Raw genomic sequence first — 15,116 nt, forward strand, 5'->3', positions numbered from 1 at the left:
GTCCTCCGGTGTCCCGAGCCCAGCCTCACCTGCGCTCATGGATTCCTGTTCCAGTTTTTTCTCCAGGAGGATGAAGCCGCTGACCGGAAGGCAGAGAGGACCAGTCCGTCTCTTCCTCCAGCGCTGCCCCACCAGGAGGGGGCTCCCCGGGCCAGCAGAGGGGCCCAGACTGGGTAAGTGACCCCAGAGACATCCCCTTCTGGTGTCAGTGAGGTGATGGTGCGGGGCAACAAAGCATGAGCCTCAGGATGCTCAGACTGGGGGTCAAGTCCCAGCCCTGCCCCTTTGGGCAAGTATGACCTCTCTCAGCCTCAGCCTTTCCGTGTGTAGAATAATAGAACCTCTCTCGCAAGGCGGTTGCGGGGAAGGAAGGGCGGTGTGAGTGACGGGTAGGCATGGGGTAGCCTGGCACAGAACAGGTGTGCAGGCTGAGCCCCCTCTACCGTCTCCCGCACCTGTGGCTTCGGGTCTTCGCTCTTGGGGAGCTCCCAGTCCACCCTGGGAAGTGGCATCAGAAAAGTTAACTGTGCTGAAGGGCAGCTTTAGGCGGTATCAGTGGGGGGCTGGAGTCTGGGGGTGTTAGCCAGAGAAGGCTTGCTGGAGGAAATCACTTTGACCTGGGTCTCAAGGTCACCGCTATCACGGACCTGTTGTTTTCTGGGTGCCAGGCAGCGTGAAGGGCTCCAGGGAACACAAGGGCACGCTCCACGACTCTTGGGCTGCGGGCGGCGTGTGGGCCGTGTGCTGGCGGGCGGCCCGGGGGTGGGGGGCGGTGGGACGTAGAGGGGCCTCAGAGAGAGCAGCGTGGCATTGGAAAAGTAGGTCAGGTTTGTGAGCAGGGGTGCAGACAGACCTGAGAGCCCGGGGGCCCGGGGTTGGGTGGGCGTCGGGGAAGAGGGCCTGTCGGGAAGGACTTGTTCGGAATAGGGGACCTGGATTTGGGGCTGGGGAGGGGGAGCAGTTTGGGACGCTGTGGCAGGGCCTGGGCACACCGCCATGGCAGAGAGGAAGGAGGACTCCTGGTTTGGGGGATGGGAGCGGAAGCTGCCACCCGTAAGGACGAGGCGTTCGTGTTCCCGTGACCGCCAGGGAGCCGTCCATCCTTTTAAAGGCCTGTTCTTACATGCTTTCCTCCGTTTGGTTAGGAACTTGGATGTGTGACCCCCTTAGAGTCCGTGGCGCGGGGTGTGCTGGGGGGTGGGTGGGAGGTCCTGCGCCAGCTGTGTGTCCGGACGCCGCCTCGCCCCACGCCCCAGCAGGCTGGCCCCAGCTCTGGTTTGCTGCCGGGGAGCTGATGTTTGGAGGGAGCTGGCGTGATCGCTCCAGCAGCATGGCCAGGAGAGGGTAGAGCCAGATTTAAACACTGCATCCGCCGCTGGGGTCCTCACTCATGCACACCCATGCCCCCCGGGAGCAGGGCGCAGGAGCGTGGGGTCTGGTTGGGGTCCCTTCCCCAGGATCCTGCCGTGTGGCTCCCGCTCACGGCCACTCTGTCTGTCCAGAGGCCCCGTGGAAGAAGTGGCGGCTGTGGCCAGCGGTACGCCAGGAGGTGATGATGGGGGGGCTTCCGGGCGCCCCCTGACCAAAGCGCAGCCTGGACACCGGAGCTACAACCTGCAGGAGAGGAGGCGCATTGGAAGCATGACTGGGGCCGAGCAGGCTCTGCTGCCCCGAGTCCCCACAGATGAGAGTGAGGCCCAGACGCTGGCCACCGCGGACCTGGACCTCATGAAGAGTGAGTGCCGGGCATGGGCCAAGCCCGGGGCTGGTGGGGACGGAAGTAAGAGAAAGGGGGAGTCGGTCCTGTTCCTCCGCCTCCTGCAGGTCACCGGTTTGAGGATGTTCCTGGAGTGCGTCGGCACTTGGTGCGGAAGAACGCCAAAGGGTCTGGGCAGAGTGGCCGGGAAGGGCGAGAACCTGGCCCCACGCCTCGGACCCGGCCTCGGGCTCCCCACAAGCCTCATGAGGTACTGTTCTCTACTTCATGCTCTTCCGTCGTCTCCCCGTCCATCTTCTCCCCACAGCCCCCCACCACGTCTCGCGCCAGGAATGATCTCGAACTCCAGGTCTGCCTTCTGCGGTTGTGAAGGTTGTGCACTGCACAAGAATCCTTGACACTGTTGACCTGGGTGTTAGGATTCTGATTCACATCTTAGAAGCTGTTGATTTCTATATCATGGCCATTTCCTGGCAGCGGCAGTGAGGAGCTTGAAGACCCTTTGCGCTAGAGGCGGCTCTGTAGAGCAGTACGCTTCATTTTTCAGAATCCAGTCACCTGTGTTTGCTCATTCCACACCTGTGAAGATGACAGCCCAGCTGGCATGAGCCATAAATCCGGGGCAGTGATTGGCCAGGATCACTCAGTTACTTAGTGATGCTGTCCATCGTAGGCTCCAAGGCTCTGGTCCCGAACCCCACCCTTCCGGTGGATTTTTTTTTTTTTTTTAAGCCGTTTTGTTGAGGTCTGACAGCATACAGTGAGGTGCACTGGGGCTAAGCCTACAGCTCGGTGATATTTTGCACACGTAAACACCCGGCTAACTCTCCCTGGACAGGGAACGTTTTCCGCACTCGGCCCCTTCACGCCTCTGCGCAGTGCCCTCAGCGGTGACTGCTCTCTGTGGTTCTCAGTCGGTTTTGTCAGTTCTTGGACGCAGATACGTGTCATAACATTCCACCGGGGGTGGGGGGTGACCATTCATCAGGCATTTTCCGCGTCCTACATGGTGCGGAGCTTTTTATTTTGATCCCCACAACAGGCCTTTGAGGTGGGTATCATTACTCCCATTTTCCAGGAGGGAACTCTGTACCTACGTTCCTCCGCGCTGTGCCGGGTCCGTCCTGGAGAACAGTGCCGGGGCCCCGCTGGCTCTGACCTTGCCGTGCCCTCTCGTCTTATCCCAAGGTGTTCGTGGAGCTCAATGAGTTGCTGCTGGACAAAAACCAGGAGCCTCAGTGGCGGGAGACGGCACGCTGGATCAAATTCGAGGAGGACGTGGAGGAGGAGACAGAGCGCTGGGGGAAGCCCCACGTGGCCTCCCTGTCCTTCCGCAGCCTCCTCGAGCTCCGCCGGACCCTGGCCCATGGTAACCTGCCCCGCCCCCCCCTCCATCCTCATCGCAGGTAAATCCTGTTGACTGAGCCTGTTCTCTGAGGACCAGAAACGCACAATTTATCTTTTTCTGTGTGTGTGTTTATTTACTTATTTTTCTACTTTTATTTTTAAGTTGGAGTGCGTTATTTAAAACAAATTTTTTTTCAATTTCTTTTTTTTTAACTTTTTTAATGTTTTTTATTTATTATTGAGACAGAGAGAAACGGAGCATGAGTGGGGGAGGGGGAGAGAGAGAGGGAGACACAGAATCCGAAACAGGCTCCATGCTCTGAGCTGTCAGCGCAGAGCCTGATGAGGGGCTCGAACCACGAACCGTGAGATCATGACCTGAGCCGAAGTCAGACGCTTACCTGACTGAGCCACCCAGGCGCCCTTAAAAAAAATTTTTTAAGTTCATTTAATTTGAGAGAAAGAGAGAGAGTGTGGGAGGGGAAGAGAGAGTGAGAATCCCAAGCAGGCTGTACACTGTCAGCGTGGAGCCCAATGTGGGGCTCGATCTTGCGAACTGCGAGATCACGACCTGAGCCAAGATCGAGCATCAGACGCTTAACTAGCTGAGCCACCTAGGTGGCCTCAAAAGTTTATTTGTTTTTCAGAGAGAGAGGGAGGCAGAGTGCAAGCAGTGGAGGGGCAGAGAGAGAGGGAGACATAGAATCCAAAGCAGGCTCCAGGCTCTGAGCTGTCAGCACAGAGCCTGATGCGGGGCTCGAACTCACGAGCCGCGAGATCACGACCTGAGCTAAAGTCGGATGCTTAACCGACTGAGCCACTCAGGTGCCACCCACAAATGTGTCTTAACCAGCCCAGTGCCCAGGGCAGAGCCATCTCTTCTAGTGATGTCAGCTAGCCTGTCACCTCTTGGGTTCTGTCATTGGTGGCTGCAAGGCAGGATTGACACAACTCCCTGTTTATCGGGCTTTTTTAGCAAATGGCTTCTTTAAGTGATGTTTTCAGATAACTGAAGCTGGTATGTTTGGGATGCATGACAAAATTTTAAAGAATTTTGACGGAGATTTTTCTGAAATGATCTAATCTGTAGGGCTACGTGAATTTTTTTTCTCCAAAGATTTTTATTTTTAAGTAATCTCTGTACCCAATGCGGGGCTTGAACTCATAACCCCAAGATCAGGAGTCACCTGCTCCACCCACTGAGCCACGTGCCCCTCGGGCTATGTAAATTTCACTGAAAGACCAGAACACGAGTCTTGAGGTCTATGTCTGACGTTTCTGCTCTTTGTTTCCCCCTTCCCGTTGGGGAGGTCACTCCCAGTTGCTGGAACCCAGAAACCTGTTGTCAGAACTATTTCAAAACCAGGCCTAGATAGGCTCTGAGTGAGGCCTGCGGGCTTTGGATAAGGTGCCACAGTGCAGGTGCTTTATCACGGGGCTTTGGAGGCTGTTCGCTCTCTAGTTCTGTGTTCCTACACGTTGACCTCGACAGAGGTCACTTTTTTTTTTAATGTTTTATTTATTTCTAGGAGAGAGAGAGAGACCGCGTGAGCAGGGGAGGGTCAGAGAGAGAGGGATGTATCAAATAATCGTTGAGAGCAGTGACTGGTAGAAAGGTCTGGAAACTGTCCTATGAGCAGCTGTTGGACTTGGGGAAGTCAAGGAGCTCAGGGCGGAGGGTGACATCTTCAGATGACTCAAGGCCCCGGCTGGGCCGTGTCATGCTCAGATGGCAGAACTAAGACCCTGGAGTGGGTGTTGGGGGAGGCAGCGTGTGGCTCGCTCTGAGGAGGGACTTCCTAGTAGCAAAAAGTGGCCCCGTGTGAGTGCACGGCCTGGGGCGCCCCTGTCGAGGCCTCTGGGAGGGAGAGCCCTGCCTCTGGGGGCCTCTGCTGAGCCCCACGATGTTCCTGTGGGAGAGAGCGCCGGAGGGGACAGGTCACAGGTGACGGGGCCGGGGCTCCGTCCCTGGCCCGTGTTCTCCTGGCTGGCCCCTCGTCCCTGGCCCCCCTCTCTCATCCACCCCCCGGCCGCGCTTCCTGCCTGCGGATGAAGGCCTCTCTGTGCCGTCCCGTTCCAGGGGCCGTGCTTCTGGACCTGGACCAGCAGACCCTGCCGGGGGTGGCCCACCAGGTGGTGGAGCAGATGGTCATCTCTGACCAGATCAAGGCCGAGGACAGAGCCAACGTGCTGCGGGCCCTGCTGCTGAAGCACAGGTGAGCTCCGCCTCCCCACACTGGCCAGACCCCCTGACCCGGCCACCGCTCCCCTTCCTTCACCGCCCTCTCTCGGCTCTTCTAGCCACCCAAGCGATGAGAAGGACTTCTCCTTCCCTCGAAACATCTCAGCCGGCTCCCTGGGCTCCTTGCTAGGGCATCACCACGGCCAGGGGGCCGAGAGTGACCCCCATGTCACCGAGCCTCTCATCGGAGGTGTTCCCGAGACTCGGCTAGAGGTGGAGCGAGAGGTGAGGGGGACCGGCGGCCCAGCCTGGTTCAGATCTTGGCCAGCACGGGACTGCAGGCAAGCCCGCTGTGAACACGCCAGTGGGGGGTGGGGGGGTGGGAGGCAGGGGCTGAGCTCCATTCTTCCGTGTTTGCAGCGGGAGCTGCCGCCTCCAGCCCCACCAGCCGGCATCACCCGCTCCAAGTCCAAGCACGAACTGAAGCTTCTGGAGAAGATCCCCGAGAACGCCGAGGCCACGGTGGTCCTTGTGGGTATGTGGGCGAGTCTTGGGGGCGGGGGCGTCGGCGGCCACGCCTGCCTTGGTGCTGCCCTGGGGCTGGGAGCCGGGGGCGGGCTGTGCCCTCGCCTGCCCGTGATGGCACCGTGCCCTCAGGCTGCGTGGAGTTCCTCTCCCGCCCCACCATGGCCTTCGTGCGGCTGCGGGAGGCCGTGGAGCTGGACGCGGTGCTGGAGGTGCCCGTGCCCGTGCGCTTCCTCTTCCTGCTTCTGGGCCCGAGCAGTGCCAACATGGACTACCACGAGATCGGCCGCTCCATCTCCACCCTCATGTCGGACAAGGTCAGGCCCTCCCCGGCGCCCGGTGGTCTCCCCCAGCCCTGCCGCAGGCCCCTTGCCCGCACCCCCTGCCCTCACCGACCCTGCGCCTGCTTTGGTAGCAATTCCACGAGGCAGCCTACCTGGCCGACGAGCGGGAGGACCTGCTGACCGCCATCAATGCCTTCCTGGACTGCAGCGTGGTGCTGCCGCCCTCGGAGGTGCAGGGCGAGGAGCTGCTGCGGTCCGTCGCTCACTTCCAACGCCAGATGCTCAAGAAGCGGGAGGAGCAGGGCCGGCTGCTACCCACGGGCGCGGGACTGGAGCCCAAGTCGGCCCAGGATAAGGGTACGGGCCAGTGTGGGCCAGGGGCGAGGGCTCGGGGCACCGGTTGGGGTCCGCCTGTCCGTGGAGGAGCAGGGGGAGTGCAGAGGGGCTGTGGCGGGTGCCCTGACGGAGGCCTGGGCTGCAGCGCTCCTGCAGATGGTAGAGGCGGCGGGCGCAGTCGAAGACGATCCCCTCCGGCGGACGGGCCGGCCCTTCGGGGGCTTGATCCGGGACGTGCGGCGCCGCTATCCCCACTACCTGAGCGACTTCCGGGATGCCCTGGACCCCCAGTGCCTGGCTGCCGTCATCTTCATCTACTTCGCCGCCCTGTCCCCTGCCATCACCTTCGGGGGGCTGCTGGGTGAGGAGAGGCTTCGGGTGGGGGGCGGGGCACGCCCAGGGCCCTGGTGCCGGGTCCTGAGCTGCTCCCTGTGCCCACCCACCCCCCAGGAGAGAAAACTCAGGACCTGATCGGGGTGTCGGAGCTGATCATGTCCACGGCGCTCCAGGGTGTCATCTTCTGCCTGCTGGGGGCCCAGCCGCTGCTGGTGATCGGCTTCTCTGGGCCCCTGCTGGTGTTTGAGGAGGCCTTCTTCTCGGTAAGGGCCCCCAGGCTGCCCTGCCGCAGCTGCCCCTCCTGTCCCCCAACACGCCCACCTTGTTAGCCCCTGGGCTCTGGGCCTGACTGGATGCCCCCCGCCCCCCCCAGTTCTGCAGCAGCAACAACCTAGAATACCTGGTGGGCCGTGTATGGATCGGCTTCTGGCTGGTGTTTCTGGCCCTGCTCATGGTCGCCCTGGAGGGAAGCTTCCTTGTGCGCTTTGTCTCCCGGTTCACCCAGGAGATCTTTGCCTTCCTCATCTCCCTCATCTTCATCTATGAGACCTTCTACAAGCTGATCAAGGTGAGCAGGCCCTGCTGAGAACTGGGCCGGGAGGGGTGAGGCCTCAGGACGGGAGGGACCCAGGGCGTGTCCTGCCCCTCTCTCGTTCTCGCTTCCGGGGCTTCCGGGTGTGACGTTCTGGGCTGTCCTGAATCTCCCCTGGGCTGGTGTCCAAGGAGCCCACAGAGCACGGGCTGGTTCTTCCTCCTGGCCCCTCGCCACCTTCCCTGTGCGGATACACATACCAGGGCTGCAGATCAATCCTAAAGGCTCGCATACTTTTAATAACAAAGGCGGTAACACGTTCTTTTGTTGAAGCGGGCGAACTATCTGGAAGCGTAAGAGAGAAACGCCCCTGAGATGACAGACACAGTCCCAGTTTGGGCACCTGACTGCGCCTGTGTCGGGCCCGCCCCTGTGGTCCTCCACGCTCGCTCCCTCGCTGCCCGAGGTAGACGTGCCCCTCTCCCAGTGCCCCATTTCCCTCGCCCACAGCTGGCGACTTCAGCCATTTTCTTGATCAGCAGGACAAGCCCCGTGAGGCCAGGCGCGCCGTCCCCTCTCCCTCCTGCCCCGCTCAGCATCCGTCCGGGCCCAGAAATCTCGCCAGTTCCACTGATGGAGTCTTTTGTCTTCTCCCCCAGATCTTCCAGGAACACCCGCTCCATGGCTGCTCGGTCTCCAACGGCTCTGAGGCCGACGGTGGCGAGAACACCACGTGGCACGGGGCGGGAGCCACGCTGGGGCCAGGGAACGGGAGCTTGCCTGTGCCGGCCGGGCAGGGGAGGCCCCGCGGCCAGCCCAACACGGCCCTGCTGTCGCTGGTGCTCATGGCCGGCACCTTCTTTATTGCCTTCTTCCTGCGCAAGTTCAAGAACAGCCGGTTTTTCCCTGGCCGGGTGTGTGGGCTGAAATGCCGGAGGGAGGTGGAAGTGGGGGGCCAGGAAGGGTGACCTCTGGGAGGCAGGGCTGGAGTGAGGCAGCGGGGAGGCTGCCTCTGAGCACAGTGCTTGCCCACAGGTGCGGCGGGTGATTGGGGACTTTGGGGTGCCCATCGCCATCCTCATCATGGTGCTCGTGGATTACAGTATTGAGGACACCTATACCCAGGTAAGGCGGAGCTGCCTGGCACTGGGCTCCGGGTGCTCCCCTCCGGCCCAGCCCCAGAACTGCCTGCCTCTCAGCTGGGCAGACACCAGGCCTCTTCCACAGCCTGCCCTTGGCCTTCGCCCCCTTCCCCCCACCCCGATTGCAGCTCAGGGCTCTCCGTCCAGTGTTCACTGACCCCCCCGGCCCCACCCTCTATCCTGCAGAAGCTGAGCGTGCCTAGCGGATTCTCCGTGACAGCCCCAGAGAAGCGGGGCTGGGTCATCAACCCTCTGGGGGAGAACAGCTCCTTCCCCGTGTGGATGATGGTTGCCAGCCTCCTGCCTGCCATCCTGGTCTTTATTCTAATCTTCATGGAGACGCAGATCACCACGTGAGTGGGCCTGGCAGGGAAGGGTGCTCTGCAGACAGAAACCACGTCTTTCCCGGTGGGGCTGGAGTCCTAGCTTGGCCGGGACATAACGGGTGCACTGGGTGAGGGCAGCCCAGGTTGCCAGGTTGGCCCCTAGAATTTCTCAGGCAGTGGAAAGTTCCAGCGGCGTTCGCTGCGCTAGGCGCAGTACAAACGGGAAGCTGTCCTGAAGGGTGGGGAGGGCGGCCTCAGCTCCATGACAGAGGGCCCAGCAGCTTCCGGAACCAGACCGAGGCTACTGGCTGGATGCTCTGGAAAGACGCGGCTGTGCGGCAGGCCGGTCCCAGGGCATCAGTGAGCCCCCTGTCCCCAGGCTGATCATCTCTAAGAAGGAGCGCATGATGCAGAAGGGCTCCGGCTTCCACCTGGACCTGCTGCTCATCGTGGCCATGGGAGGCATCTGTGCCCTCTTCGGCCTGCCCTGGCTGGCCGCCGCCACCGTCCGCTCCGTCACCCACGCCAACGCGCTCACCGTCATGAGCAAGGCCGTGGCGCCTGGGGACAAGCCCAAGATCCAGGAGGTCAAGGAGCAGCGGGTGACGGGGCTGCTGGTTGCCCTGCTCGTGGGTATGTCCGCCTCCTGCCCCTGGCCTCCCCAGAGCGGTCTCCGAGGACGGGGAGCCCCGGTGCCAGCCGCCCCTCCCTCTCCTCCCCGCAGGCCTCTCCATCGTCATCGGGGACCTGCTCCGGCAGATCCCCTTGGCTGTGCTCTTTGGGATTTTCCTGTACATGGGAGTTACATCCCTTAACGGGATCCAGTTCTACGAGCGGCTGCACCTGCTGCTCATGCCCCCCAAACACCACCCGGATGTTACCTACGTCAAGAAGGTAAGAGCTCACTTTGAAGAGCCCCGTGCCTCTGCCCCTCCTGGCCCGCGGGCGTCACCCCTCTGCGGCCCCCCCATCCGCCCACTTTGGCCAGCCCCCAATTAGTCTGCGCAGATGCGCCTCTGGTAAGCACCCAGGAAGGCACAACCAGCCCCACCCCCGTGGAGGGGAGAAAGGGTCATCTGTGTCCTGAACGTGGTGGGCCCTCCAAGGCACCGGGACCCCCAGAGGCTGGGGAGGAGCCTGGGCTCACGCGTCTCCTCCTGCCTCACCCCCAGGTTCGGACCCTCCGTATGCACCTGTTCACAGCCCTGCAGCTGCTCTGCTTGGCCCTGCTCTGGGCGGTCATGTCCACGGCCGCCTCCCTGGCCTTCCCCTTCATCCTCATCCTCACAGTGCCGCTCCGCATGGTGGTGCTCACCCGCATCTTCACCGAGCGAGAGATGAAATGTGTAAGGCTTCCCGCCCCACCCCGCCAGCCCGCTGGTGTGCGCCAGCAGCTCTGGGGGCCCCTCCTGGGTTGAGGTCGGGATCAGACCTTCTGATTCCCTCCACGCCCACAGCTGGATGCTAACGAGGCGGAGCCAGTGTTAGACGAACGAGAGGGCGTGGACGAGTACAATGAGATGCCCATGCCTGTGTAACCGCTGCCTGGACCGACAGCCGAGGGACGGACGGACAGAGGGAACGGGCTGGGGGTGCTCTCCCCATCCCCTCCCTCGTTTTTATTTAAGTGAATAATTTAAAGTCCCCTTTCCATCCCCACCCCCCCACACACACAGTAAAGTGCTTCGGCCCCCACCTATGCTTGGCCCTCTGTCTGTCTGGGGAGGGGGCACGGATGGAAAAGAGGCGGGAGCCCGGCCCGCTCCTGTCCCAGAAACAAGATGCAAGACGAGGAAGGAAAGGGATTTTAATGAGAAACCAAAACCGAGAAAGCCAAAGTGCAAATTGTCCACCCCCCCATCGGAGGGTCATCCTGAGCCCCGTGTGTGCCCCTCACCCCCCCTCAGGCCCCCAGCGGAGGCCCAAGGCCTGGAGCTTCTGCCTCAGGTAGCTCTTGAGCTGCGGCAGGCCTCTCTGTGACTCCAGTTCCTCGAAGGGTAGCTGCGGGAGAGAGGGCGGCAGGTCACCCACAGGGCCCGGGGGCCGGACGGAGGGGAGGAAGGGCTGCGCAGAGCCAGGTTTCTCCTGGGGCGAGGCGGGGTGAGGCAGGGGCCATGCTCACCGGCAGGAGCTGGTAGCCCATCAGGCCCAGGTGACGCTCCCGTAGGGCCCGCGAGCCCAGCAGCACTCGGCCGTCCCGGCAGAAGTGCCAGCGCTCTCGCAACATCAGCACCACCCTGGAGGGGGCGGACCACAGCTCAGGGTGCCGTCCCCAGAGGCAGGGGGGAGGCTCTTCCACCCTCCTCCCTTACCTCTGCGCAGGGTCGTGCGTAGTGGGCTGTGAGGCAGCCTGGCCCTGGGGACAGGTCCGGGGAGGGTACGGTAGGAAGGGGTCCTGGGTCCTCACGGGCAGCACGGCCCCAGAGCTGCTGACGCACAACAGGAAGTCTGGAGGGAGGAAGAGAAAGGGCCGCTGGCTTCTAGCCGCAGCTCCGCGGCCCTGCCCCAGTCACCCGCCCGCAGGTCACCTGTGCAGTAGCCGGGAGGCACGGTCAGATCCTGCCGGTATTTCTCCTCCCCCAGCAGCTGGCGCAGCCCCTCCGCCACTATATCCTTGTGACTGTGAGGGGAGGGGGAATACCGATGTGGAGAGGCTCAGGAGTATCCTCCTAGGTCGCTCCTGCATTCCTTCCCCACCCGGGGCAAACGCTGTCCACATCCCGAGGCCCGTTTCTTTCCCCTTCCATGACCGCTGAGAGCACACCAGCACCGCCAGCTCAGGGTCCCCCTGGCTCTTCTACCCTGTGCTGCTTGCGGGCCGGACCCCTCCCCTCCCCTGCCTTGCCCTCCCTTTCCCTCCCCCAGGCTGGCCCACCCACCTGTACTTGCAGCGGGCACGGTCAGTGATGAGTGGCTGGGGGAAGATGGGCACTTGCTGCCTTCGGGGAAGGCGGGGACCCCGGTATCCTGGAAGCTCCAGCTCCACGGCCGCATCCAGCAGGGAGAGGTAGCGCCGCACGATCAGGGCATGGGGGGTGCCTGTGGGAAAGCAGGACAGAGGCTCGCTGGGCTGCGGACCCCCACCCCCACTAGCCCCTGCCCGCTGGCCCTTGGGGACCCAGCCAGCCCTCCTGTCTGCGCACCACTGATGTGGTTGATGAATCCTGGGGAAAAGACAAAGTGCAGGGCCCTGAAGGGCAGGCACCGCAGCTGGCACAGTGACATCAAGATGTTGACAGTGGCCAGGGGGGCCACCCCTGCTTCCCGAGCCAGGATCCTCTCCAGGCAGGGCATAAACTGCTGTTCCAGGGGCAAGTAGTTCAGCCGCCCAAAGGGCAGGACCAACTTCTGTACCACCTGTGAAGGAAGAGCAGCCCTTCACCCCGCGCGAAACAGTTCTCCGACATCCGTCACAAGCTGAGCCTCAGGGAGGCTTGGCCTGCAAGCTTCCGTCTCTGTCAAGGCAGACCAATCCCTCTACCCCGACGTACACACCAGAAGTTCAACAGCATAACCAGTGTCTTGAGCCCCTTGGGATTAACCCAACCAGTGGAGGAGGCATCGCAGTGGGGGCTGGCCCTGGAGACTTAGAGGAATGGGCTCAACGAAGCTAAGACAGCGCCGCGTGCTCGGAGAACTGCAGAGAACCAGGCATACATGCTGGGTAGGCGCACCAGCCAGGAGGGTGTGAGCAAAGACGACACCCCGGGGGACAGAGCGGAGCGCCTGGCTGGTTGTCGGCAGCAGCCGGTCAAGCTGAGTGGGGGGCTGGGCACCGTGCCCGAGGAGGGCGAGGAGAGGAGCTCGGCGGGGCGGGGGGTAGTCCCACCTTGCTGCTGAGCTGCGTTTCCTGGACCACCAGGAAGTGGGCGATGGCTTCCAGAAGCTGGGGCTCCCGCAGCCGGTGGCGGGCCAGGTGCTGGGCCAGGAGCACCATCACGTGGGGAGTCAGGTCCTCTGGCCTGGCCTCTGTGGGGAACAGCCTATTAGGCTGGGCCCTTGGGCCCGTCTGGGCTACGCCGTTTAGCCCAGACCCCGCCACCTGCCTCCTCCTCGGCCCCTCCCCGCCACCTGCCTTTAGTCCCCTCCAGCACCTGCCAGACTGCGGATAAGGTGCTGCCTCGGATGCCTCAGGAAGCGGGGGCAGCTCAGAGCGGCTTCCAACCTTTGCCCGCCGCGAAGGACAGGTTGCAGAGAGGGAGGTGGCTTCGGAGGGAGGCGGAACCTTCGCTCCTGCTCCAGGGCACACATCAAGGGCCCGTCTGATGGGAAGCCTGAGAGGGAGAGGGTCAGAGGAGGCAGTCCTGGTAACGAAGAGCTGCTCTCTTCCAGTCACGGGGTTCAGTGGGTGAATTTCAACCTTTCACGTCTCCGTGTCCTGGACTGGAAGGGTTGCTACAGTGTAAGTGGAAACACTGGAGAAAGGTGAAATGCCACGTGAACATAATGGTATCAGGACGGTCTGTGGGGAAGGCCTCATACAAAGATGATGGGTAAGTCTCATCTCGTGCCAACGGTGACACGCTATCGTGGCTTTCTAGAGCACTCTATCAGAAGGCATCAGGGTTGGCACCCTAGCTAAGCTGGAACGAAGGCTGCTGGACTCCTGGTGTCTGCTGTGACGACGGGAGCAGCAGCAAGTGCGCCAGCGTATATGCGCCGTTCCCGGCAGAGCCTGAGAGCTGAATTCTGCCCGTGAGCTCGGGTCTTCTCTGCTCTTTCTCTAGTCTTCCGTTAACACCCACCCACCCCCAGACGCCCTCCTCACCAAGTAAGACTGCAAGGTGCAGACACACGTGGATGGTGTGAATATCAAAGGAGGGGCAGTTTCGGATGATGAGCTGACTCAAGTCCTGTAGTGTGGCCTGCTCCACGGGAGGGGGCCGTGGCTGAGACCCCAAGAGCTGGCCCAGACGACGAAGTGCCACGGGGTAGTGATGGGCGCGCACCTTGGTGGGGTTCTGGCCCAGCCAGCGCAGCAGCTCCCCAGGGCTCCTCGCCTGTTCCAGGAGCCGCTGTAGCCCCTGCACAGGGCCGGCATGGAGGCCTCCTCCAGGAGGCCGGTCCCCCCACTTGCCGGGCCCCAGACAACAGGGCTGTACTGGCGGAAGCAGCAGCAGGCCAGAGAGCCGAGCAGCAGAGGCCTGGGCAGAGAGCAGGACTCGAAGCATGGAGTTTGGTGATGGAGACCCTGAGGGGAAGCCCAGAAAAGGGGGTGAGGTTTTCTCCAAAGGGGAGGAAAACCTGCTATCTAACTCCTTACACCTCTCTCCCCATTCAGAGGGCCCTGGGGTCGGAGCAACCCGGACTCATGTTCACCCTTCCTTGTGAGCGCTCTGGTCTTCCCCACCCCGCCCCTCTCTGCCTCCTTCCGTCCTTTGAAACGGCACCTTCGGTGTACTCGGCACAGGGATATTTACAAAGCAAGTGCACACGCATTACGCATCTCCTCTGATCCTCCACACGCGCCTGTGAGGTGGCAGGCAGGGCTGGCACTACCTCGATTTCACAGGTGGAGAAACCAAGGCCCAGAGAGGAAAAGGAGTTAAGCCCGAGGTCACGAATCGGGTTAGTGGTCGCGCCCAGCCTGGAGCCCAGCTAGCCCCGTCGATCCACCCTCCCCACCACGTCCCCCTCCCGCAGGAGGCGGCAGCGGCAAGGAGAGTGGAACGCGGGTCTGCAGCCGGCGGTCCTGGGTTCCATGCTGGGCGCTCCAACTTACCAGCGGCATGACCTTGGACAAGTGGCTTCGTCTCTCAGCCCAAGCCTTCTCGCCCGTGAAACGAGGACCGCAGCCCACCTCGCAGGGCGCCCGTGGAGCCCGAGCGCGCAGCTTTGCAAAGGTGCGAAGTCGGCTGTGTCAGGGGCCCCCACACCCACCCGGGCCCGGGGACGCCAGCAGACCGTGGTCACGGTCGCCAACACCGACTCCCGCCGCCCGCCCGCAGCACGTCCCGCAGGCGCCACCCCTACATGACTCCCCAGGCCCCGCGCAGGTCGCTCCCTCAGTCGGTCTCGGGGCCCGGGAGCCGGGCTCCCCCCGCGGCTTCCTCATCGGCGGGCCACCGAGTCCGCCATCTTCCCAGCAGCCCCCGGATCGCGGCACCGACGCCAATCGCGGCTCAGTCTCGGACCAGGACAGACGTGGCTCCCGTCAGGCCCCGCGCGCGCCGCCGGCGCCGCGCGCCCCGCCCCTCGCTTCCGGGAAGCTGCGCGCGCGGAGCCTGGGCGGTGCCGGGGGCGGAGCCAGAGGGCCAGGCTCCCAGGCTCAGGCGGAGGGAGAGCGGAAGTCGTCGGCGGGTCGTGTGAGGTTGGGCGCCTGGGAGAGCTCAGTCCGCTCCCTTCGCTCCTTTCCTCCCAGTGGGCAAGGGCTCCCCGCCCAACACCCC

General features: G+C 62.7%; 2 protein-coding genes across 4 annotated transcripts in view; one reads left to right on the plus strand and one right to left on the minus strand.

Moving 5' to 3' along the window:
• The window catches only part of SLC4A2 (solute carrier family 4 member 2), a 15,264-nt gene extending 4,842 nt beyond the window's left edge, over positions 1-10,422 (plus strand). The window contains exons 4-22 of the mRNA XM_039230696.1: positions 19-173; positions 1,503-1,735; positions 1,825-1,967; positions 2,906-3,086; positions 5,145-5,280; positions 5,366-5,531; positions 5,667-5,781; positions 5,904-6,088; positions 6,187-6,412; positions 6,537-6,752; positions 6,842-6,990; positions 7,101-7,295; positions 7,919-8,173; positions 8,295-8,384; positions 8,588-8,754; positions 9,107-9,360; positions 9,452-9,621; positions 9,900-10,073; positions 10,185-10,422. Of these exons, the coding sequence (XP_039086627.1) occupies positions 19-173; positions 1,503-1,735; positions 1,825-1,967; positions 2,906-3,086; positions 5,145-5,280; positions 5,366-5,531; positions 5,667-5,781; positions 5,904-6,088; positions 6,187-6,412; positions 6,537-6,752; positions 6,842-6,990; positions 7,101-7,295; positions 7,919-8,173; positions 8,295-8,384; positions 8,588-8,754; positions 9,107-9,360; positions 9,452-9,621; positions 9,900-10,073; positions 10,185-10,265 (3,291 nt within the window). The 3' untranslated portion in view covers positions 10,266-10,422. The remainder of the gene's footprint in view (positions 1-18; positions 174-1,502; positions 1,736-1,824; positions 1,968-2,905; positions 3,087-5,144; positions 5,281-5,365; positions 5,532-5,666; positions 5,782-5,903; positions 6,089-6,186; positions 6,413-6,536; positions 6,753-6,841; positions 6,991-7,100; positions 7,296-7,918; positions 8,174-8,294; positions 8,385-8,587; positions 8,755-9,106; positions 9,361-9,451; positions 9,622-9,899; positions 10,074-10,184) is intronic.
• A 96-nt stretch (positions 10,423-10,518) lies between these two features.
• Positions 10,519-14,870, minus strand: FASTK (Fas activated serine/threonine kinase). 3 transcript variants are annotated; one of them, XM_039230706.1, is made up of 10 exons: positions 14,701-14,870; positions 13,496-13,918; positions 12,822-13,001; positions 12,557-12,696; positions 11,871-12,084; positions 11,607-11,766; positions 11,256-11,347; positions 11,040-11,175; positions 10,850-10,964; positions 10,519-10,728 (listed from the first exon to the last, which is right to left on the minus strand). In XM_039230706.1, the coding sequence occupies exons 1-10, from the start codon at positions 14,780-14,782 to the stop codon at positions 10,621-10,623; spliced, it is 1,650 nt and encodes a 549-aa protein (XP_039086637.1). In that variant the 5' UTR covers positions 14,783-14,870; the 3' UTR covers positions 10,519-10,620. The 3 variants fall into 3 exon arrangements, with proteins under 3 accessions (XP_039086637.1, XP_039086638.1, XP_039086639.1); XM_039230707.1 differs by lacking the exon at positions 14,701-14,870 and adding an exon at positions 14,450-14,676; XM_039230708.1 differs by lacking the exon at positions 13,496-13,918 and having other exon boundaries at positions 14,701-14,868.
• Positions 14,871-15,116: the final 246 nt, after the last annotated feature.

The sequence above is a fragment of the Hyaena hyaena genome, unplaced genomic scaffold (genome assembly GCF_003009895.1).
Source record: "Hyaena hyaena isolate Hyena2069 unplaced genomic scaffold, ASM300989v1 scaffold_50, whole genome shotgun sequence".
Lineage (NCBI taxonomy): Eukaryota > Metazoa > Chordata > Mammalia > Carnivora > Hyaenidae > Hyaena > Hyaena hyaena.